The 24,740-nt window shown below is 40.3% G+C and overlaps 2 protein-coding genes and 2 non-coding genes across 7 annotated transcripts; all 4 read left to right on the forward strand.

Moving 5' to 3' along the window:
- The first annotated feature begins 423 nt into the window (after positions 1-423).
- LOC115162571 (60S ribosomal protein L13a-like) lies at positions 424-3,451 on the forward strand. Its single transcript, XM_029714006.1, has 7 exons — positions 424-512; positions 1,162-1,234; positions 1,514-1,579; positions 1,876-1,977; positions 2,472-2,557; positions 2,740-2,799; positions 3,201-3,451. Exons 1-7 carry the CDS (start codon positions 492-494, stop codon positions 3,408-3,410), a joined length of 618 nt encoding a protein of 205 aa, XP_029569866.1. The 5' UTR covers positions 424-491; the 3' UTR covers positions 3,411-3,451.
- Positions 2,143-2,212, forward strand: LOC115162754 (small nucleolar RNA SNORD50). Its single transcript, XR_003869643.1, has one exon. It is a non-coding gene; the product is annotated as a small nucleolar RNA SNORD50 (small nucleolar RNA).
- On the forward strand, positions 2,969-3,050 carry LOC115162751 (small nucleolar RNA Z195/SNORD33/SNORD32 family). The gene has a single exon (XR_003869640.1). It is a non-coding gene; the product is annotated as a small nucleolar RNA Z195/SNORD33/SNORD32 family (small nucleolar RNA).
- A 123-nt stretch (positions 3,452-3,574) lies between the features above and the next one.
- Positions 3,575-17,894, forward strand: LOC115162569 (heterogeneous nuclear ribonucleoprotein R-like). Of its 4 annotated transcripts, none has more exons than XM_029714005.1 (13): positions 3,575-3,895; positions 6,706-6,863; positions 7,471-7,589; positions 7,693-7,800; positions 7,896-8,009; positions 8,280-8,459; positions 8,663-8,798; positions 9,586-9,791; positions 9,967-10,116; positions 10,227-10,348; positions 13,009-13,553; positions 15,460-15,536; positions 17,523-17,894. In XM_029714005.1, the coding sequence occupies exons 2-12, from the start codon at positions 6,710-6,712 to the stop codon at positions 15,489-15,491; spliced, it is 1,866 nt and encodes a 621-aa protein (XP_029569865.1). In that variant the 5' UTR covers positions 3,575-3,895; positions 6,706-6,709; the 3' UTR covers positions 15,492-15,536; positions 17,523-17,894. The 4 variants fall into 4 exon arrangements, with proteins under 4 accessions (XP_029569865.1, XP_029569863.1, XP_029569864.1 ...); XM_029714003.1 differs by having other exon boundaries at positions 17,360-17,582; XM_029714004.1 differs by lacking the exon at positions 17,523-17,894 and having other exon boundaries at positions 15,460-17,241.
- The last annotated feature ends 6,846 nt before the right edge of the window (positions 17,895-24,740 follow it).

Below are 24,740 nucleotides of genomic sequence, written 5' to 3' on the forward strand. Positions count from 1 at the left end.
TTGTGTGATATGTGTTTTGTCCTATATTTATATATATATATATTTTTTTATCCCCGCGGGAGGCCTTTGATAGTCCGTCATTGTAAATAAGAATTTGTTCTTAACTGCCTTGCCTAGTTAAATAAAGATTAAATGTGGCGACAGCAACCTGGTGGTGGATGTCGCCACAAATCCACAACACCCAACCTCCACTGGGCAAACCCTTGCTTTCCAGCCACGCTGCTCTGCATCAGCTGCAAACTCAGCATACCGCACCATTGTCTCCGTATGCTAAATTTAATGGGACATTTTAAAATGTATGACAAAATGTAATGGGAAATGTTTTCTGTAATCCCCACTCTGCCCAGGCGGTGGCAATGTGCATATTATATGCTGCGTATAAAGCCCTGAAGAAGAACGAAAACTCGTAATTTCCTTTAACGCTATAGCGCCGCCCAGAAACCCCTGTCTTTTACAGCGGGCAACCCCGTCTGTCTTTCTTTTCGCAAATCATGGCGGACCGGTTCAATAAGGTGTGTAACAGCGCAAGAACCAACATTGCTATATTTGTTTATAATACAGCCATATACATATACTTGTATCCAGAAGTGGAGCTAACTATTGCTCAGTGTTAAGTGAAGACTAGGGGGGAGGTCATTTGTTGCTCTATTTGAATGATGTTGCTGACGTCGCTAGCTAAGCTAGTCATGCCTTCATGTAACGTTAGCTAGCTAATTAAAGCAAGCTAGTCTAGCTACAAGGACCCTGCAAAAATGAATTCCTGAAACTTAGGCCTTATTGATATAGTGTTTAGATGAAATACCTTAATTTGCCATGTAAGATTTCTCAATTAACATGACTGAGTTCAACTCTCAATAGTTGGGTAACGCTATCTATTGCTCGAGCAAACGTTTAGCTCCAGTTAAGCTCTGAACGTTCTTGCCAGCCGGACGTGGCCATGTGGACACAAAACCATAACTAAAATGTATTTATCCAAGTTCGTTTTATTTATTTTTGCTTGTCAGGGATGTTTACTACAGTAACGTATTTGAGTTTGACGACCATGAATACTTTACATCCACGACCATCTGAGACATAAAAACAAGCTCATTGAATCATTTGAACCCCAGGTGGTGGGCAACTAGCTATTCGCATATGACATGATTATGCTTGTCCTTCAAGGTTCTGCTGCTTGATGGCAGAGGCCATCTACTGGGTCGTCTTGCTGCCATTGTGGCTAAGCAAGTTCTGCTGGGTGAGTTTTGGAAGTCCAATATTTTGTCAATTAATACCCATCTCGTGACTTTGATCATTATCCAGTCCAAGGATATTGCCACTTGATGTGTAATTACATCTTGATGTGGACACAGCCATGTCTAGTTTGCTACAACTGTCAGTGATGCTTTTTAACCTACATTGCTTGAGTAACTACAATGATAACTCACATTACCTTCTGAGATGGTGTATATTAAACGATTGGCCTGTGTACTTGTCCATGTTTCAATATCTAAGTCATGATTTCTCTCCTTTTCAGGACACAAGGTGGTAGTTGTGAGATGTGAGGGTATCAACATCTCTGGGAACTTCTACCGTAACAAATGTAAGTTATTGTCAGGTTTACTTTTTTGGTTTAATTGTAATGTTTTGAAGGATTGTGTGGTTCTATTTTGATTCATAGTAAATATTTTCTCCTAAATCATAAGCTTTGCTTGTCAGTGATTTAATGCAGTAAATATTTGAGTTTAACGGCCAGTAAAATACTTTACATGCACTACCATCTGACACATTAAGCAACATAGTATATGTTGACCACAGTTGTGAAATAATTGTGGCTGTGGTGAAGCGGTTGAGACTATGGCTTAGCTTGATGGTGTACTGCACCTGTTTTATGAATAGTGAAGTACCTGGCTTTCCTGCGTAAAAGGATGAACACCAACCCCTCTCGTGGACCATACCATTTCAGAGCTCCCAGCAGGATCTTCTGGAGGACCGTAAGGGGTAAGATCAAAATTCCTTCTGTCTGTTTTTCAGCTCTGGCTTACTGGTCCAGTGGTTTGCTTGGATTTAACCTATATGGATATTTATTTAAATGGTCTATATTGGGTTGATGGCATGAAGTACACACATTCTGAACTCTACTTTGGACAATGGGTGGTTCCTATTTGACTGTGATTAACACTTATCCCAAAGCTGATGATTTTGATGAGAAACTTGCGGATCTGACTGCTGAGTTTAGTCAAGGCCACAATGTTGTGTTGAGATCTAATAAGTCATGGGGAAGTTACTGTACATTGGGAATTAAAGCATATTCACAATCCAAAAATGGCATGGAACTTAAGTGTGATGTATCTCTGTAAGTATTGTGATTTTTTTTTTTTTTATGTATTTTTCTCTCCCTCCTTGGCTTCCCTTACACTATGAAGTATTGCAATCCAGCGCAGGGTGACCTAATTGCCTAAATGTTTTGTTGATGGCCCCTTTGACCCCAACAGGCATGCTCCCTCACAAAACCAAAAGAGGACAGGCTGCATTGGAAAGGTTGAAGGTGTTCGATGGTGTCCCCCCTCCTTATGACAAGGTGACTGATGTTTCAATAATTCAGCATAACTCTATGATTGTGTGCTGTCAGTGATGCTACTTTTTTTATACATACATTGTTTGAGTTTTGACTTTGAGAATACCCCTGAATCTGAGACGCAATTGTCCTCCCCTCTAATGGACTTGCAGTTGTTTGGAGCTGACGTTTATTTTGTTCCACAGAGGAAGCGCATGGTCGTACCTGCCGCCCTGAAGATTGTGCGTCTGAAGCCCACTCGCAAGGTAAGCCTAAAATCAGTTTGGCAAATAACGCCACTGACTTTATCAAAGCTACATTGACTAGTAGGTAGCTGTATTTCAGAAGTTGCAGGTTGTGCTAATGTTTAGCCACGTCGTTCTCGCGAGTCAGACATTGGCTGACATGTATTTAGCCAGGTACAGGTCTTTGCTTATTGTCAGTGATGTTTACCACAGTAAGTATTCGAGTTTGACGACCATGAGAGTACTTTACATGCACTACCATCTGAGACAAAAAGCAACATCCAAATAATTATTTGAATCCCAAGTAATGGCAACTGTTCTTTTATGATCTGATATTGGATTATGTTAGCCTAATGATTTGATTTGTAATGCTTTTTCATTAGTCATTTTTCCTGTCCTTTGTGTGAACTTGCCTTCCCTAGTTTGCCCTCCTTGGACGTCTGGCCCATGAGGTTGGCTGGAAGTACCAGGCTATCACAGCCACTTTGGAAGAGAAGAGGAAAGAGAAGGCCAAGATCCGGTACACCAAGAAAAAGACAGAGACCAAGCTGTCAAAGCTGGCAGAGAAGAACGTGGAGAGCAAGATTTCAAAGTACACTGCTGTCCTTAAACAATACGGTGTCCTTGTCTGAGCTTGTTCATGGTTGCCTATAAAGATAGATAAATGTTTATAGAATGTTTGACTCGCTTGATTTCTTGGCATGTTTGAGGTACATGGCGTTGTGAAGGAAAGTAATGAGCAATGCATCATGACATGTAGTTCTACAACTAGAGATGAAGTGTTAAGTTTGAATACAACAGAACCATTTGGAGCAACATCCAGATTGTACATTTTTCAAGAAGACTGACTAATTTTGTGTATGACATTTAGCACAACAATCAATTGTTAATCTTTCTATGGCGTCAATTCTATTCAACGATGGCCCTGTGTGGTGCTGTCGGAAACCCCGTGTATCAAATACGTGCGCGCGGTTGGGAGATGAGGCCGCGTCAATTGCCCTCGCTGTCAATTCGCCAGTGTGCAAATCAAAACAAACAAGAACCCCACTTAGGAACACTTCCCATTTGGTATATTGTGACAATTTGAACATTCCCTTATATTAGGCTTTGTGGATCGGTAAGTGCTTCCTGTTTTTCTAGTATTGTGGAGAGGAAAGGATTGGCCAAAGGGTCTGAAATTGCAATACTGAAGCAACTAACCCTTGCTAGCAACACTATAGCTGTACTACTAGCTAGCTAGACAGCTATAGGCCCGTTGGATAGGAGGTAAACAATAATGGGGTAAAACGCAATCAGGTAGCATATTATGCCTTTTTTATATATATTTTTAAATAAATCTTTGATAGCGAAGGACCGGTATTTTAAGAGAATTGTCAATTTAATTCTCAGTTGCGGGGTGCTTCGGTCGCCTTAAAGTTGTGTACAGTACGAACCAAAACATGACTCGAGACAAACCCGCGTCCCACTCCCAGATATAACATACAGACATGCGTAGGGCAGTCCAGCGAGTAATAGCCATGTCGCTCACATGCTAAATATATTGCGAACGACTAGGAGCTAGCTACTTCCTTAACTTTTAAACTAACTGGGACGTTATTGTAATAGCATTTCATACATTAAAATGCGTTTCAGTATAGCTCGTGAAAAAGTAGCCCAACCTGGACTCGGGTAGACTAAAAGTAAATACGGGACGCTCCAATTGTTACGTTTCGTGTGCTATGTTCATTTGTGGAGGTCCCATAATCCATTTCGCATGTTACGAATTACGATTCGTATGATGCTTTTGTGTATAGTGTATGTGGACACCCCTTCAAAGGACTGGATTCGGCTATTTCAGCCACACCCGTTGCTGACAGGTGTATAAAATCGAGCACACAGCCATGCAATCTCCGTAGACAAACACTGGCAGAATGTTCTTACTGAAGAACTCAGTGACTTTCAAAGTGGTACTTTCCAACAAGTCAGTTCGTCAAATTTCTGCCCTGGTAAACTGGAAGTGCTGTTATTGTGAAGTGGAAACGTCATGGTTCAGGCTAGGCCCCGTATTTCCAGTGAAAGGCCATTCTAGACGATTCTGTGCTTCGTACTTTGTGGCAACAGTTTAAGGTCCTTTGCTGTTTCAGCATGACAGTGCACAAAGCGAGGTCCATACTGAAATGGTTTGTCGATCGGTGTGGAAGAACTTGACTGGCCTGCACAGAGCCATGACCTCAACCCCATCGAACGCCTTTGGGATGAATTGCAACGCTGACTGCGAGTTAGGCTTAAACGCCCAACACCAGTGCTCGATCTCACTAATGCTGTTGTGGCTGAACGGAAGCAAGAACTCGCAGAAACTGTTCCAACATCTAGTGGAAAGCCTTCCCAGAAGAGTGTTGGCTGTTATAGCAGCAAAGGGGGGACAAACTCCATATTAATACCCATGAGATGTTCGACGAACAGGTGTCCACATACCTTTGGTCATGCTATAAAACATGTATTTGTTGTGGCTAACATTAGCTGGCTGGGTAATGTTAAAGGGGTACTTAGGGATTTTGGCAATACTGCCCTTTATCTACTTTCCCCAGAGTCAGATTAATTTGTGGATACCATTTTTATGTCAGCGTGCAATTTGAAGGAAGTTGCTAACTAGATACTCCAAGACATTTAGTCATTACGCTAACGCTAGTTAGCATTGGCTCACAAAACGACCCCTAACTTCCTGCATACTGGACACACACCATCTTTCCATTCAGGTTTATTAAAAAAATCAATAGCTGTGACAAACAGGAAGTTCCGGTGTAATTTTATAAACGCCGACAGATAATTTATTCGTTCGACATGGTGGTGGGATCTTTTTTTGTCAGAAAAAATAATTATGCTGGAAACGCCTTTATGTGCAAATATTGATATAATAACCATCAGATCAAAGTGAATTTGGAGTCACGCGATGATGTGTGGTGTAGTCATTCCACTACGACTCTGGAAACCATGTAGTATATTAGGCTTCAGATGAAATAAGTTATGAGCTTCACACGGTGGTGAAAGTGCACGGTAATGAGGTTGATGCTGCTTTCCAATAAATATTTAGGGTCTTATTCTGGTAACATGATGATCGATACTTGACTGTCGTTTGACAAATAAAAATATTATCGCTCTTATCCATAACAATCTCATTACGTAGACTAGACAACCCGCACAGCCTACTCGCACTGTAACTGCAAGCTGTTGGCTAGAGCGCAGGTGCCAAGACCAGAGTTGGCACATTTGCTATTTAACGCAACAGTTTTTGAGACAACTATCTGTAGAGTTAACAATGCAATGGAAACACATTTAACTTTAGATTTTTATTCTATGCATGAAAACTTAAGCTAAAAAGTATATTCTGTGTGCACTACTTCATCACGTGCTGATTTTTATCCACAACAAGTCCATTTGGTGGAAACATGCGCATATTTTTTAAATGCAGATTTTAGAATATTCACATGAAAATCTGTCATCAATTGAATGGAAAGCTAGCAACTGGCACTTAACTCCTGCTTTGTTTGCAGTGTAGATAGCTAATTTACCAAGTTCAACTCCTATTTTTCCCATTTCAAATATGCATCCACTGAATTTCTGTCAACTTAGGTCTGATCATTCTTTCTCTGCTGGAGGTTTATTGGGCTATTGTACGACGGTAACATTAGCTAGGTCAGGTGGCAATGGCAAATAATTGTTAGTAAGGCCTACTTTATTTCAGAACAGTTGCAATTTGACCCTTTATCTAACATGTTCATATCCATAATTGGGCAGAAAATACTATTAGACTGTTTGTAGAGTAGCTAGTATAGTATTATGTCTTGCATATTGTTTGTGAATTAATGTGCAGCATGTATACTCCTTCATGTGGTTTCTAGTCACAGCCATGATGCACTGATCTCTTGATTCCCATCATTTGGCCCTTAGGAGAATGGCAGCTAAGGTGAATGGCAGTTCAGCTCTGGTTAAAGAGGACGAGGAGCCCATGGACATAACTGTAACACACACAGAGTTCTACCAGACCCTTATAGACGCAGGCCTTCCACAGAAAGTGGCGGAGAGCCTGGATAAGATATTTCAGACTGGTAAGTGCAAGGGGGGTTGTTCACAGTACTACTTGATGGCATTTCATGATATTTCAAAGACCTCATAATGTATATTTCTGCAAGCTCAAGAACACTGTATCAACCGAAGGATTCCACCTTGGTCAGTGGTCATATGATTTAAGTCACTTTGAGTAAAGGGGTCAGCATGTGCATAGCTGTGGAATGGTGACATGCAGAGCCCTCTTCGCTGAGAGTCATCATGTTTCAGTGGCTCTCACGAGGAATATATGACTCTTATCAAATGTGACCTAAGTAGAATTGATCTCTGTCTGTGTGTATAATAATAAATTATTAGGTGGGTTTTTACATTTGTCCTATTTCACACATGTACAAGTGTGTGTTGTATGTGTGGGTTAGGCTTTTGTTTTTTGCATATCCCACACCCTGAGACACCTGGCTGTGACCCCACTCTCCAAAGGTATCAGCCATTATTAATGGAGACTCTGGAGCAATTAGGGTGCCTTGCTCAAGGGCACATCGGCAGTTTTTTCACCACCTCGGTGATTCGAACCAATGACCTATCGGTTACTGGCCCAGCACTAGGCTACCTGCCACCCAGTGTGTGTGTGTTGTCTGTGCATTCCAGGACTGGTGGCTTACACTGACCTGGATGAGAGAGCCATTGACGCCCTCAGGGAGTTCAATGAGGTGGGAGCCCTGTCAGTGTTACTGCAGTTCAAGGAGAGTGACCTGTCACATGTGCAGGTGAGCGGTCTTGTCCACACTGTCTCTCAAAAGTAGTTACACAAAGAAGCTAAAAAAAATAAATAGTGATTTACACTTAATCTATTGGTGCTCTCTCTCTCAGAACAAAAGTGCGTTTCTCTGTGGCGTGATGAAGACATACAGACAGCGAGAAAAGCAAGGAAGTAAAGTTCAAGAATCCACAAAGGGACCTGATGAGACTAAGATAAAGGTGGACAAATTGTTTATTTTAACACTGTTTTAACAGTGATGGAAATATGTCATGTAGGTCTCTGAACGAATGTATGTGTTGTTGATGCTGTCTAGGCTCTTCTGGAAAGAACAGGTTACACTTTGGATGTCACCACAGGACAGAGGAAGTATGGGGGGCCTCCACCTGACGAGGTGTACTCAAGGGCCCAGCCTGGAATCGGAACAGAGGCAAGAAGCACAACCTTTACTGGTTGTGAAAGACATAGCCATCTCATGTATTGGCTGTTAGGGAGATGTCCTCTCAATTATTGGCTGTTGTAAAAAAAAATCTTTCTAACCTAATGGAAATGAATGCTGGTGAAAGACTGTAAAACATCTAAAATGCCTTTTCACAAACAAACCTCTTAGATTTCTAGGGAGCATCATCTTATCCAAGTCACATACAATCAAAGTTACACAGTATGTCTATAATTTGACATTTTTATCTTATCAATGCAGGTATTTGTCGGCAAGATCCCCAGGGACCTGTATGAGGATGAGCTGGTCCCTCTGTTTGAGAAAGCCGGGCCCATTTGGGACCTGCGTCTGATGATGGACCCCCTTCTCTCGGGTCAGAACAGAGGATATGCCTTCATCACCTTCTGCAATAAAGATGCTGCCCTAGAGGCCGTCAAGCTTGTAAGATTTCCCCTTTTAAATCACCAGACATAAAAAGCATGACTTGGCAATTAACAGTATTTGCTTTGCTATCCTTGCACCTTGTAGACAGGTGGATCACTTTGTCTTATCATACCAGAGTTATCTGGGAAGTGTAAATGTGCATGACTTACCTGTGTGGGGCTACATTTTGAGAACACTTTTTGTTGATCTTTTTGTTTTAGTGTGATAATTATGAAATCCGGTCAGGTAAATACCTGGGTGTCTGCATCTCTGTCGCAAACAATCGTCTGTTTGTTGGGTCAATTCCAAAGAACAAGACAAGAGAAAGCATATTGGAAGATTTCAGCAAAGTCACAGGTTAGAGAAAGATTAGTACCATTTTTCTATTTTTTTTTGTTCCCCTTAAATTTAAATAATGATTTATATTTGGAATATCGGCTGACAAGTCAAAGGAAATTGCCTTCAGCAAGTAATCACACCCCATTACTTTTTCCACATTTTGTTGTCTTACAGCTGAATTTAAAATGGATTAAATTGAGATTTTAGCCACTGGCCTACACACATTACCCCATAATGTCAACATTTTTACACATTAATTAAAAATGAAAAGCTCAAATGGCTTGAGTCAATAAGTATTGTACGGCAAGCCTAAATAAGTTCAGGAGAAAAATATGTACTTAACAAGTCACATAATTTGCATGGACTCACTCTATGTGCAATAATAGTGTTTAACATGATTTTTGAATGACTTCCTCATCTCTGTACCCCACACATACAATTGTCTGTAAGGTCAATCAGGGAATTTCATACAAAGATTCAACGACAAAGACCAGGGAGGTTTTCCAATGCCTCGCCAAGAAGGGATCATTTTGGTAGATGGGTAAAAATTCAAAAGCAGACATTGAATATCTGTCTCAACGCTCTTAATTAACTGCTAGTCTATCTGCCGCCGTACTGTACCGTTTGGTACAGCCCTGTGTGTTCTGATATTCATCCTAAATGATTTCATTAATCATGAAACTTACCGGAGACACTTGACAACCACCCAGTGATGACATATCCTAGTCAATCATATTATACAATCAGTGTGATGGAAGCTTTTCAAGGAATTTCTTGACTGTGCACTTCTGTTTGCTTCCACCAGAGGGCCTCATGGAGGTGATACTCTACCACCAGCCAGATGACAAAAAGAAAAATCGTGGCTTCTGTTTCTTGGAATACGAGGACCACAAGTCTGCAGCCCAGGCCCGTCGCCGCCTCATGAGCGGCAAGGTGAAGGTGTGGGGGAACCCTGTTACTGTTGAGTGGGCAGACCCAGTAGACGAACCGGATCCAGAGATTATGGCAAAGGTGAGATCTTAAAGACCTGCACCTCTGGGGTCTAGTGTCTGAACACAGCATAGCGATGATAAATCACAGATACTAGCATGTAGAGAAAATATGCAGATATCTTTCATTTAGAAATAAAATGGTCATCCTATGTCAGAGAACCACTTCTAAAGGCTCTCTTTTGGTCTTGCACCAGGTAAAAGTGCTGTTTGTGAGGAACCTGGCCACACCAGTCACAGAGGAACTCCTGGAGAAAACCTTCTCCCAGTTTGGGAAGTTGGAACGGGTCAAGAAACTGAAAGATTATGCCTTTGTGCACTTTGAGGACAGAGATGCTGCCGTGAAGGTGAGTACAGGCGTCTTCTACGCCTCCTTTGAGTATGCATGCTGTGTGTTTGCCTTGTGCTTATAGAGAATCTCTGGGAAATTCACTTGGGGAAACCCACCACCGTTTAGGCAATGCAAGAAATGAACTGCAAAGAATTGGAAGGCGAGGAGATAGAGATTGTTCTGGCAAAGCCTCCGGACAAGAAGAGGAAAGAGCGGCAGGCCCAGAGACAACCAACCAGGACAACAGGGTGAGTAGTGTTCGACCACACCTAGCGACACCCAGTCTGCTTGGAGTGGCTGGTGTGACCGTCTTATGAAGTGTTTTTGTGTTCTACAGTGCCTTCAGAAAGTATTCACACTTATTCCACATTTTGTTGTGTTACAGCCTGAATTCAAAATGGATTAAATATTTATTTTTTTCTCACCCATCTACACACAATACCCCATAATGGCAGAGTGAAAACATGTTTTTATTGAAAATTAAATACAGAAATACCCCTGAGTCAATACTTTGTAAAAGCACCTTTGGCAGAGATTACAGCTTTGAATCTTTCTTTCTGGGTAAGTCCCTAAAGCTCTGTTCACACTGCAGGCCTTAATGCTCAAATCAGTTTTGTTTTTCAAATCCGTTTTGGATTACTGACTGTCCAAACAGCAAATGACCAAATCGTATTTGTGCGTGTTCAGACATCAGTCATTTGCTGACAAGGCTACCCTAGATTTCGTAGTAATGACGGGTGTGTGTGCAGTGGTGTAGGCTTATTGGTGGTGGTGCTTGTGCTTCCTATCACTCAGAAGTTATGTAGCAAGCTAAGGTGACAACAATGCCTTCCATGAATGTTTCCCAGTTGCTTTGAATGTTCAAAATCATAGGGTAAGAACACGTTTAAAGCCTCAAAGGATAACATGATCCAAGCAAGTCCTTTTTGGCTAGCCACAGCATTCAACTAGATAGCTAGATAGCTGTTTAGCTTTGTAGCGCATGCACAAATTTGTTTGTAAACAATTAACAAGCTAGTTAGCTACCTCATGTTCATAGCAAACTGTCAACAGAGTAGCTAGCAAGCAAAAATATATGCCAAATAACAGTCTAAAAGCCACTTGGGGGCAAATAAATCAGATTTGACCGTTCAGACACAAGTCACATGGGCTGGAATCAGATTTGTATCTGACTTCAAACCATTTATGAAACTGTAACTCAGCCACTATGGAACATTCACTGTCAATGTAGATTTGGTCTTGTGTTTTAGATTATTGTCCCGCTGAAAGGTGAATTAATCTCCCAGTGTCTGGAGGAAAGCAGACTGAACCAGGTTTTCCTCTAGGATTTTGCCTGTGCTTAGCTCCATTCAATTTATTTTTTATCCTGGAAAAACTCACCAGTCCTTAACGATTACAAGCACACCCATAACATAATGCATCCACCACTATGCTTGAAAGTATGGAGATTGGTACTCAGTAATGTATTGTATTAGGTTTGACCCAATCATAATGCTTTGCATTGAGGACAAAAAGTGAATTGACCCATTTTGTGCAGTATTACTTTAGTGCCTTGTTGCAAACAGGATGCATATTTTGGAATATTTGTATTCTGTACAAGCTTCCTTCTTTCCGCTCTGTCAATTAGGTTAGTATTGTGTAGTAACTACAATGTTGTTGATCCATCCTCAGTTTTCTCCTATCACAGCCATTAAACTCTGCAACTGTTGTAAAGTCACCACTGGCCTCATTGTGAAATCCCTGAGTGGTTTCCTTACTCTTCAGCAACTGAGTTAGGGAGGACGCCTGTATCTTTGTGGTGTCTGGGTGTATTGATACACCATTCAAATTGTAATGAATAACTTCACCATGCTCAAAGGGATATTCAATGTCTGCTTTTGATTTTTTACCCATCTACCAATAGGATCCCTTCTTTGCGAGGCATTGGAAAACCTCCCTGGGCTTTGTGGTTGAATCTTTGTATGAAATTCACTGATTGACTGAGGGACCTTTCAGATAATTGTATGTGTGGGGTTCAGAGATGAGGAAGTCATTCAAAACTCATGTTAAACACTATTATTGCACACAGTGTGAGTCCATTCCATGCAACTTATTATGTGACTTGTGAAGCAACATTTTACTACTTAACTTATTTAGGCTTACAATAACAAAGGGGTTGAACACTTATTGACTCAAGACATTTCATTATTTATTCATTTTTAATAATTCCACTTTGACATTATGGGGTATTGTGTGTAGAGCAGTGGCAAAAAATCTCAAATTAATCGATTTTAAATTCATGCTGTAACATCAAAATGTGGACAAAGTCAAGGGGTATGAATATTTTCTGAAGTATTCAAACTTGAGTGTACGAAACATTAGGAACACCATGTCTTTCCATGACATAGACTGACCAGGTAACTCTATGTGAAAGCTATGATCCCTTATTGATGTCACCTGTTAAATCAACAGTGTAGACGAATGGGAGGAGACAAGTTAAAGAAGGATTTTTAAGCCTTGATACAGTTGAGACATGGATTGTGTATGTGTGCCATTTCAGAGGGTGAATGGGCAAGGCAAAATATTTAAGAGACTTTGAACGGGGTATGGTAGTAGGTGCGATGCGCACCGGTTTGAGTATGTCAAGAACTGCAATGCTGCTAGGGTTTTCACGCGCAACAGTTTCCCGTGTGTATCAAGAATAGTCGACCACCCAAGCCAACTTGACACAACTGTGGGAAGCATTGGAGTCAACATGGGCCAGCATCCCTGCAGAACACTTTCAACACCTTGTAGAGTCCATGCCCTGACGAATTGAGGCTGTTCTGAGGGAAAAAGGGGGTGCAGCTCTATATTAGGAAAGTTTTCCTAATGTTCCTGTCTGCACAAAAAAACCCGTCATGTTGCCTCTCTTGCTTTGTTGTCACAGGTATGATGATTACTACTACTACTATCCTGCTCTACGCATGCCACCTCCCATGCGAGGCAGGGGGAGAGGCGGGAGAGGTGGATATTCATACCCACCGGACTACTACGGTTATGAGGACTACTATGATGATTACTACAGTGGTGGTTACGACTACCATGACTACAGAGGTGGCTACGACGACCCTTACTACGGTGGTTACGATGATGTCTACGCGCCGAGAGGAAGGGGCAGGGTGAATCGAGGTGCCCCCCCCCCTCCCAGAGGCCGAGGACCACCACCCCCTCGTAGCAGAGGTGGCTACGTCCAAAGGGGGGCTCCTATGGGCGTACCGAGGGGGAGCCGTGGGGGCCGGGGAGGCCCGCCCCAGCTGCAGAGGAGCCGCGGCATCAGAGGGGCCAGGGGGAACCGCGGGGGCAACGTGGGCGGGAAGAGGAAGGCTGACGGTTACAACCAACCGGACTCCAAGCGCCGGCAGACCAACAACCAGAACTGGGGCTCCCAACCCATTGCCCAGCAACCCCTGCAACAAGGTGGCGACTATTCTGGTAACTATGGTTACGATAATGACAACCAGGAGTTTTACCAAGATTCTTATGGGCAACAATGGAAGTAGATCAAAAAATGAACTTTTGATTGCCTGTATGTTAGAGCTGGGCGATATGGACAAAAATCCATATCACGATAAATTGACCGAATTATCACGATAACTAAATTGAACGATATGTTTAACTTTAAAGGTTCAATGCAGCCGTTTTTATCTCAATATCAAATCATTTCTGGGTAACAATTAAGTACTATACTGTGATTGTTTTCAATTAAAATGGTCAAAAAGAAAAAAAAAGTAGCTTCTTAACAAAGTAATTTTCAAGCAAGAATTTTGCTAGGACTGTACGGGAGTGGCTGTTATTGGCAGAGAGATTTAAAACTTTTTATTGGTCTATTAACCAATTTACAGGCAGGCCAAAACATTTTACTTTTCAAACAGCTCTTACACTAAAATGGCATTATCATAATTTTCCCTGTATTATTCCAACTTCATAGTATGGAAATATATGTGAAACACAGCCAAATCACGTTTTTAGACTGCACTGGGCCTTTAATGTGCACCACATATGTTTTGATATTACCCTTAAAACCGCTACTACTACTTTGAATGTTATACCTATCAATTTTCTCGTTAACAGTAACCCATATTAGCAAACATATTTAATTTTAAACTATATAGGTTATATGTCGTAATCAACGATAGCAGCAAAATGTCCACGATAAGTGGACGGTGTCGATAATTTTCAGTTTATCGTCCCAGCTCTACTGTGTGTATATATCAACCTTCACATTCTAAGGAAATAGAAACAAAAAATGCATGCGTAAATTGGCTTAACATTACCCTTTTTGAAATATAAATTGGTTTCACTACAGTACCAATATGGAGCAAAAGAGTACATAAGCTTGCTTAATTTGTTCTAATCCGTTTTTGCTTTTCTTGTGGCTACTTGGGACATTTTGGGCTTAAAAAGCAAGATAATTATTTTATTATTTTTAAAAGTAAATTATAATTTGTATATTTTTTTAAGCTGGCATTTATAGGAAAAAGTGGACAATCATTTAAAAATATATATATATATTTGAGAAAGCATTTGCAATCATGAGAACCATTCAGTGACTGGCCACCAACCCCTTCCCAGACCCCCCCTCCTTATTGGACATTTTCCTCCCAGATTTCTGATAGGTAGACATAGGACATTGCTTGTACAAGGCTTTAAAGTGAGAGCTGTTGCAGAGGTGGGTAAAAAAGGAAAATTGCACTTTTTCATGTACCGTAACAGTTGCGTTAAAGTTGTATGTTTAGCATTTGTAGAAGTAGACAAACTGTTTTTCTAAATGTGTTACTACAACTTCAACTATTTTCTCTCAAATTTCCCCTTTTAGATAATGGGTCTGGCAAAACCTTAATCGCTAAGACAATTTGTTCTTTGTTGTGTTTGTATTTATAAAAATGTTATTGTTACCTTTCAATAAAACTCAACCATACTTCAATGAATTATTAGCTATTTCAAATTCAGTCGTGGAATATTTTGATCAGACCAATTTTTATCTCCATGTTTGGCCTTGAATGTAAGATTTGATTGTCTTTAATGAAAGACACAAAACAACTACTTCTATTGAGATCAAGTAGTTATTTCACTGATGTTTTACTATTCTGTTTTGGGCATCTTTACAACAAAAAGTGTAAGTTGAGTGACCAACGCATTTACACCAAACACCTGGCAGTTCACGCTAATGTGCTCTTTCCTGGTCCCTCCATTACCTGGCAATATAAATAGTACAGCATCTTTTTCTTACATTTTTTTTAATCTTTTTGATTTAGTTACTCTCCCATTTTATTACAACTTAAGTTTTATTTTGTGTTTTGTTTGTTTAAGTTTCTCCTTTTATTCCGAATTACCCCAGGTGAAGACGCGAGAACGGCAGCGGTTGAGTGAGTGTGGAACACATCTATTCTCTGCTGTGTTCTTCCCCAAAGAAGGGTGAGCCTGGTTTACCTCTTCACTGCTAAACTGGCGCTACCCCTCTGCTGAGGGGCCTCAGCCCACATCACTTGTTTTGCTCAGTAAAATAATACACCAGTTTGATTACATCAGCTAGTGTCTGATTTTAATGTATGTTAAAAATGACTAAATAAATTTTCTAGTAAAACAAATTCTGGTAACATGAATAGGAGTTTCTGCTTAATACTTAGAGGCATACGTGTGAACAAAGATAATGCCGTGGTGTGTTTACTGAGTAAAACATGGAGAATAGCACTTTCCTCTTATAAGGACTTCAGTCACAAAGCTTCCCAAAACTAGCACTGCCTTAAACAGATATTAGACGACCTTGCCAGAGACCAAAGATGGGTACAGATGATGCATATTATACTAGGTGTCACCTGTTGTTTAAAGTCAAAAGTTCACTGCCATCCTGAATAAGAATTCTAAGAGGGCAGACGAAAAAGACTAGCCTGCACTCAGGACAACCCTGTTTTATAGACCTATCATGGCCACATGTCCCAAATGCTCATGTCTAAATTTGGAAAACCAGTGATCCTCTGAAGATTGTGATGAATGTTTTTCTGCTCACCATTTTGAATCTTGAGGACTAATGCAATTGGAATATTATGTCTGCTGAACATCTCATGGAAGGACCACACGATTGGCTAATCTGTTTGTACAGACTGATTGGATCCTGTTGCCTCATAATGGATCTTTGGAAGTACAGATGGACTTCATGACCACTGATCATTGTCTCTACTCTGGCACCCTATCTAGGGTGTATTCAGATATACATCAATTTCAAATTTTCCAAACCTAATTTGTTCAAGGGCACAGAAATTCTATGCCTTGGAGTTGAACCAACAACCCCTTCAGTCATTTGTTTATACCCTCAGACATTTCTTTGCTGATCAGATATGTCTTCTGACAGACTATTAGATGGACAGAATATAGCTGTTAGCTTGCTACTATTGTATTATAGGAAAAATACATTTTGTTTACAATAGGACTGCTTGTCAAGTGTTTATCATTTTACTGGAGGTTAGTGATATTTGATGTGTTAGTATTTTCGATACAATGGCATCTGGTGTGAGTTTTTTTCTCTTAGTACAGTTGATGGTCGACTTTTACTAGAGAGACATGATAATACAATTTTTTTTTTTCATTATTAATATTGCTTTGTACGAAAAGGAAATGTTTTATACAGTGCGGTCCTAAATATTGACACCCTTGATAAAGATGAGCAAAAATGACTATAAAATAATTCAAATACTACAACGAATGCAAAAAAAATGGGAAATTATATATATATTTTTATACGAATACAATCATCCATACAGAATCCTTCTAGATCTTTGGTATCCTTCATCATGGAAATAATATATTTTCCCACATTTTTTTAGTATAGTATTATACATTTTATACAGTATTTTTTTGCTCATCTTTATCAAGACACTAATTTGCTTGAAATCAATTGAAAAACGTTGGTTAACAACATATACAGAAAATGTGTTTTATACTCAGTTTGCAATGAGATTTTGCAATTAGAACCAAATCACCACTGAACCAGAAGCTAAATACAATTGATTATTACCATGCTACAAATGATTCAACAACCAAACAGTGCCAAAGCACTACACCCAACTTTACAAATTCACGACCAAAACGGTTTTGAATCTCTAACCTGTGGTTAAAAAAAAAACAGGAAAGGAATCAACAAAAGAATCTGATTAATTTCAGATGACTTCCAGAAAGAGTGATGTAAGTACTTCCGTATCATATTTTAACTCCTTGCTTTTGTCACCTGGCTTATCTATCAGGGTGCGTGTCAGAGGTGGCCCCGACCCAGTCTTGTCACGATGTGGACTTGCTAGGTGGGGCTCGCAGTCAGAGGCAGCTGTGAGGACTATGGGGGTAAGTTTAGGACGTTTTCTTCCTAAACCGTTCTCTTTCACTGTTTTTCTTACTCTTCCCATTATTCAGGTTTCACCAAATTCCTGTGGGGATTAAGATCCTGAAAGCAGAAGTCAGTTTCTGGGTGAGGTAAGAGAGAAAAGTATCCCTTAATTAACCCTTTACACATATACGGGTTGAAAATTGCAGTTTTGGGCACTGATAAGCGCTTAAATTGGAACGCAGTAGCTGTACAGTAATGTGCTATACATGACGTCAGAGCTCAGGCTCTGCGCTTCACAGCGCTGTGTGGGTTTTGACTGACAGCCGTTCTGAACTTGAGCACTGCGTGTGACAAGAAGTTGGGCAACTTTTGTAATTTTTTTGTTGTCTGAGTGAGGGAAATGCTGTAAATTAAGAGGACTCAACAATGTATTTTGAAAGATGAGACATTGAGGATTATAATAAATACTGCTTTGATGTTATACAAGCAAGCCAAATACCTGTGAGTCCAAATGTGCACTTCCATATCATAAAACCCATGTCATATACAGTGTCAACAAGATGACATGGTGTCATACCCAGGGTTGTTCTGAACAGATGGAGCCTATGTTTGTCTATTGTGAAGAAAATCCCGCCTGAATGCACCTCATGACTCCTTTCTATGTGCACCAAAATTACAATCTGTTTCTCTGAATTGCTTTGTGGAAGCCTAACACTGTAAGATCATATTTTATAACTTAGCTAGTCCTGTTGGCAATAAAACAAGCATTTAACAAGCCCACCTGACCTGGATTGCAATTTATAATGGGCTGTTTTTGGATTGCGTAAACAACAACAGTAATTGTGTGGTGACGGGGCTGCACGGTTGTCTTCCAAACGAAACAACTACAAGTGTGCTTGGCCTAGTTCCTCAACAGCACAGCTAGGAGAGCTAAAAAAAAACTGAACACCAGTTAGTCCTCTCATTCAAACCCTTATGTTGCACCTAACCCACATTTTCCAGGAATATTCTTATGTTAGTAATGCATCCAGACTATTTAAGATTTCGTTATCAACAAATGCAGCAAAAGTACAGCAAATGTCAAATGCACATTATAAGGCCCAAGTTGAGGACAAAACAGTTCACCTGACACAAGACTGAATCCAAACATTACACTGTTTAATTTACAGTGCATTCGGAAAGTATTCAGACCCCTTGACTTTTTCCACATTTTGTTACGTTACAGCCTTATTCTTAAATGTATTAAATCGTTTTTTCCCCTCATCAATTTACTCACAATTCCTCATAATGACAAAGCAAAAACCCGTTTTTAGAATTGTTTGCTATTTAAACTTTTTTTTTTTTTTACTGAAATCACATTTACATAAGTATTCAGACCCTTTACTCAGTACTTTGTTGAATCACCTTTGGCAGCGATTACAGCCTCGAGTCTTCTTGGGTATGACACTACAAGCTTGGCACACCTGTATTTGGGGAAGTTTCTTCTATTCCTCTCTGCAGATTCTTTCAAGCTCTATCAGGTTGGATGGGGAAAAATTATGTATTCACCTTATTTGTTGGATATGTAAAAATGAATTACTTAACAAACAGTAAGATATTTCTGTCCTGCTAATTCTGTTTTTTATGGTTTCCACTCTAGCACCCTGCAGCTAGTCTGGGTGTTGAGGACATGGGTTTTACTAGAGATAGCTTGAAACTGACAATTGATTGATGTTGGTGATAAAAACCTAAAAGCTGGCATTCTATAGACAAGATGTGGTGTGTGTGACCCGAGATAGTGATAGCCAAGAAGAGTTTAGAACAATGCCTCATTGTCGCATTTTCCTGGCATCTGGGAAACTAAGCCGGGTTGGGGGTAAAACACCATCCTGTGTAGATAACCAAGGTGGCTTATGGGAGATGGAACCATTGTGACGAAGCATTTGTAGGTCCTATATAATATCAGTTTTTTTAAATGTTCAGTTAGGCTCTCAGCCTAGCTGTCAGAACAAGACTGTTGGGCTGACGGTTTCATTATTGCAATAATGAATCGATATTAATAAAGATGATTGTTTGAAGAAATTACCAAGTCTCTCTCAGTATTGAATTTCCATGACACGCTGCACAGCTATTTTCAGGTCTCCAGAGATGTTCAAGTCCGGGTTCTGGCTGGGCCACTCAAGGACATTCAGAGACTTGTCCTGTTGGAAGGTGAACCTTTGCCCCAGTCTTGAGGTCCTGAGTGCTCTGGAGCAGGTTTTCATCAAGGATCTCTCTGTACTTTGCTCCGTTCATCTTTCCCTTGATCCTGACTAGTTTCCCAGTCCCTGCCTCTGAAAAACATCCCCACAGCATGATGCTGCCACCACCATGCTTCACCGTAGGGATGGTGCCAGGTTTCCTCCAGATGTGATGCTTGGCATTCAGGCCAAAGAGTTCAATCTTGGTTTCATCAGACCAGAAAATCTTGTTTCTAATGGTCTGAGAGTCCTTTATGTGCCTTTTGGCAAACTCCAAGTGGGCTGTCATGTGCCTTTTACTGAGGAGTGCTGCAGAGATGGTTGTCGCTGAGTTTGGACGGGCGGCATCTCAAGGATGATCAATAGAAACAGGATGCACCTGAGCTCAATTTCAAGTCTCAGCAAAGGTCTGAATACTTATTCTTTTTATAAATTTGCTAACATTTATAAAAACCTGTTTTCGCTTTCTCATTATGGGGTATTGTGTGTACATTGATGAGAAAAAAACATTAATTTAATCAATTTTAGAATAAGGCTGTAATGTAACAAACAAAATGTGGAAAAAGGGAAGGGGTCTGAATACTTTCCGAATGCACTATAAGTTAAACAGTGTAATGCTTGGATTCAGTCTTGTGTCTGGTGAACTGTTTTGTCCTCAACTTGCGTCTTATAATTTTCCCATAATCTCCAAAATGTTCCCTTTCAATTGCTACAATGCTTACGAATATGCTTTTCATATTCTGTAAGAAACAGTTACATTTAGCCCTGTCCATATTGGCCAATTTCCACAAGTGTAAAGGGTAGATAAGTTCACTTTGGAGTTGGGAGAATGCTACTTGTAGAAAGAATAGTCACCCTAATTCTGATTTCCCCCCCAGAAAATGTCCCTTATGTTCTTTATCAAAAGCCTTAGTTTACAGAAACCTACACTAAACACCCAACATGCACTGCTTTTATCAAATGTAATGTATCATAAGGATTGGCAAATGGCAAGCAATGCATTTTAGAAGAGAAAATAAGAGCTCTGTCTAAAACAAAAAGACCCCATTATACTCTAAATGTGTTGGGTTTGAGTTTACTCCAACACCCACTGCACATCAGCTACCAGAGTTATTACTTTTTTTTCTCTTTGGGATTAAATTTGTCATTACATGATTTCAATCCAGTGCCCCTTAGGTAATTGAAGATTGATTAATTAACATGACTTCACTTAAAATGGAATTGAGAGGAAAAAAAATCTTAGTTTTGCAATTAGCAAATTCATAGCTCCATTCATATTATATTAGCCATAGGCATTTTTCTTTTTACTGCCGTAAAAGGTTTCGCATTCAAAAGACCATGCTTGGAATTTGTGCATGTAGATCAGATCAGTATGTTGGAGCCGTTATCAGTTTTAAATCACTTGTGCTTTAGAAATTATTTCAATTATGGTTTTCATAAATCCAATTGCATTAATAAAAGCTCTTTAAATGTAGATCAGGAATTTAAGTCAGCACTGTTGGTGCAGATCCAGAACATGGACCGATCAGACGATTTAAAGCCTGTTCTAGACCACAGAGATTGGTACACATGGTCTCCTGCACAGTGAGTGTATAAAACATTAGAAACACCTTCCTAATATTGCGTAATACCCCCCTTTGCCCTCAGAACAGCCTTCGTCGGGGTGTCGAAAGCGTTCCACAGGGATGCCGGCCCATGTTGACTTCAATGCTTTCCACAGTTGTGTCAAGTTGGCTGGATGTCCTTTGGGTGGTGTGCCATTCTTGACACACACGGGAAACTGTTGAGCTTGAAAAACCCAGCAGCATTGCAGTTCTCAACACTAATTGGTGTGCCTGGCACCTACTACCATACCCCTTTCAAAGGCACTTAAATATTTTGTCTTGCCCATTCACCCTCTGAATGGTACGCAATCCATGTCTCAATCTTCTCAAGGCTTAAAAATCCTTTAACCCTTCTCCCCTTCATCTACACTGATTGAAGTAGATTTAACAAGTGACATCACTAAGGGATTTTATCTTTCACCTGGATTGACATGGTCACTCTATGTAATGGAAAGAGCAATGTGTTCCTAATGTTTTATACACTCAGTGTATATACAGTACATTCAGAAAGTAATCACAGCCCTTTACTTTTTCCACATTTTGTTGTGTTACAGCCTGAATTTATAATGCCATGTTTAATTAATCTACTTTATTATGTTCGTTTTTCCCCCCATGCAAAATATAGCCTCATCCAATATTTTTTGCTAGTTGCACATACTGTAAGTGTTGAGGTTCGCAAGCGCGATTAAATGAAAAGAGATGATAGTACTTTTGTAATCGTTTATCTTTCTTCCCATGAATTTTGACAAACTCTTGCCAATTTTATTGGTTGGCGAATTTCCTTTGTGAATATGTTGACCTGATTTATTCAGTAGTCACAAAGAGTTTGAGAGGAGCAGTGGTGTAAAGTACTTAAGTAAAAGTACTTGAAAGTACTACTAAGTCGTTTTTTGGGGTATTTGTACGTTACTTTACTATTTATATTTTTACAACTTTTACTTCACTACATTCCTAAAGAAAATGATGTACTTTTTACTCCATACATTTTCACAGACACCCAAAAGTACTCGTTACATTTTGAATGCTTAGCAGGACAGAAATATTGTGTAATTCACACACTTGGTTATACAGTGGCTTGCAAAAGTATTCACCCCCGTGGCATTTTTCCTATTTTGTTGCCTTACAACTTAAAATACATTTTTTGGGGGGTTCGTATCATTTGATTTACACAACATGCCTACCTCTTTGAAGATGCAAAATATTTTTTATTGTGAAACAAACAAGAAATAAGACAAACAGAACTTGAGTGTACATAACTATTCACCCCACCAAAGTCAATACTTTGTAGAGCCACTTTTTGCAGCAATTACAGCTGAAAAACTCTTGCGGTACGTCTCTATAAGCTTGGCACATCCAGCCACTGGCATTTTTGCCCATTCTTCAAGGAAATACTGCTCCAGCTCCTTCAAGTTGGATGGGTTCTGCTGGTGTACAGCAGTCTTTAAGTCATACCACAGATTCTCAATTGGATTGAAGTCTGGGCTTTGACTAGGCCATTCCAAGACATTTAAATGTTTCGCCTTAAACCACTCGAGTGTTGGTTTAGCAGTATGCTTAAGGTCATTGTCCTGCTGGAAGGTGAACCTCTGTCCCAGTGTCAAATTTCTGGAAAAATGAAACCGGTTTCCCTCAAGAATTTCCCTGTATTTAGCGCCATCCGTCATTCCTTCAATTCTGACCAGTTTCCCAGTCCTTGCCGATGAAAAACATCCCCACAGCATGATGCTGCCACCACCATGCTTCACTGTGGGGATGGTTTTCTCGGGGTGATGAGAGGTGTTGGGTTTGCCGCCAGACATAGCGTTTTCCTTGATGGCCATAAATCTCAATTTTAGTCTCATCTGACCAGAGTACCTTCTTCCATATGTTTGGGTAGTTTCCCACATGCCTTTTGGCGAACAATTAACGTGTTTGCTTATTTTCTTCTTTCAGCAATGGCTTTTTTTCTGGCCACTCTTCTGTAAAGCCCAGTTCTGTGGAGTGTACGGCTTAAAGTGGTCCTATGGACAGATACTCCAATCTCTGCTGTGGAGCTTTGCAGCTCCTTCAGGATTATCTTTGGACTCTTTGTTGCCTCTCTGATTAATGCCCTCCTTGCCTGGTCCGTGAGTTTTGGTGGGTGGCCCTCTCTTGGCAGGTTTGTTGTGGTGCCATATTGTTTCCATTTTTTAATAAGGGATTTAATGGTGCTCCGTGGGATGTTCAAAATAAAAAAAATATAACCCAACCCTGGTCTGTACTTCTCCACAACTTTATCCATGACCTGTTTGAAGCTCCTTGGTCTTCATGGTGCCGCTTGCTTAGTGGTGTTGCAGACTCTGGGGCCTTTCAGAACAGGTGTATATATACTGAGATCATGTGACAGATCATGTGACACTTAATTAAAGTCCACCTGTGTGCAATCTAACTAATTATGTGACTTCTGAAGGTAGTTGTTTGCACCAGATCTTGTTTAGGGTCTTCATAGCAAAGGGGTTAAATACAGTTGAAGTCGGAAGTTTACATACACCTTAGCCAAATACATTTAAACTCAGTTTTTCACAATTCCTGACATTTAATCCTAGTAAAGATTCCCTGTCTTAGGTCAGTTAGGATCACCACTTTATTTTAAGAATGTGAAATGTGAGAATAATAGTAGGGAGAGTGATTTATTTCAGCTTTTATTTCTTTCATCACATTCCCAGTGGGTCAGAAGTTTACATACACTCAATTAGTATTTCGTAGCATTGCCTTTAAATTGTTTAACTTGGGTTAAATGTTTCAGGTAGCCTTCCACAAGCTTCCCACAATAAGTTGGGTGAATTTTGGCCCATTCCTCCTGACAGAGCTGGTGTAACTGAGTCAGGTTTGTAGGCCTCTTTGCTCGCACACACTTTTTCAGTTCTGCCCACAAATTTTCTATAGGGTTGAGGTCAGGGATTTGTGATGCGCACTCCAATACCTTGACTTTGTTGTCCTTAAGCCATTTTGCCACAACTTTGGAAGTATGCTTGGGGTCATTGTCCATTTGGGAGACCCATTTGCGACCAAGTTTTAACTTCCTGACTGATGTCTTGAGATGTTGCTTCAATATAGCCACATCATTTTCTTGCCTCATGATTCCATCTATTTTGTGAAGTGCACCAGTCCCTCCTGCAGCAAAGCACCCCCACAACATGATACCCCCAACCCCGTGCTTCACGGTTGGGATGGTGTTCTTCGGCTTGCAAGCCTCCCCCTTTTTCCTCCAAACATAACGATGGTCATTATGGCCAAACAGTTTTATTTTTGTTTCATCAGACCAGAGGACATTTCTCCAAAAAGTACGATCTTTGTCCCCATGTGCAGTTGCAAACTGTAGTCATTTTTTTTTTAATGGCGGTTTTGGAGCAGTGGCTTCTTCCTTGCTGAGCGGCCTTTCAGGTTATGTCGATATAGGACTCGTTTTACTGTGGATATAAACACTTTTGTAACGGTTTCCTCCAGCATCTTCACAAGGTCC

This window comes from Salmo trutta, chromosome 25, assembly GCF_901001165.1.
Source record: "Salmo trutta chromosome 25, fSalTru1.1, whole genome shotgun sequence".
Lineage (NCBI taxonomy): Eukaryota > Metazoa > Chordata > Actinopteri > Salmoniformes > Salmonidae > Salmo > Salmo trutta.

Excerpts from the sequence above, each read along its gene's own strand:
- LOC115162571 (XM_029714006.1), top strand. The coding sequence starts at position 492 with ATGGCGGACCGGTTCAATAAG. Across the intron at positions 1,580-1,875 it reads GAACTTCTACCGTAACAAAT|TGAAGTACCTGGCTTTCCTG; the intron begins GTAAGTTATTGT and ends TTTTATGAATAG. Across the intron at positions 2,558-2,739 it reads TCCCCCCTCCTTATGACAAG|AGGAAGCGCATGGTCGTACC; the intron begins GTGACTGATGTT and ends TTTGTTCCACAG.
- LOC115162569 (XM_029714000.1), top strand. The coding sequence starts at position 6,710 with ATGGCAGCTAAGGTGAATGGCAGTTCAGCTCTGGTTAAAGAGGACGAG. Across the intron at positions 8,010-8,279 it reads AGCCTGGAATCGGAACAGAG|GTATTTGTCGGCAAGATCCC; the intron begins GCAAGAAGCACA and ends TTATCAATGCAG. Across the intron at positions 10,117-10,226 it reads ACAGAGATGCTGCCGTGAAG|GCAATGCAAGAAATGAACTG; the intron begins GTGAGTACAGGC and ends ACCACCGTTTAG.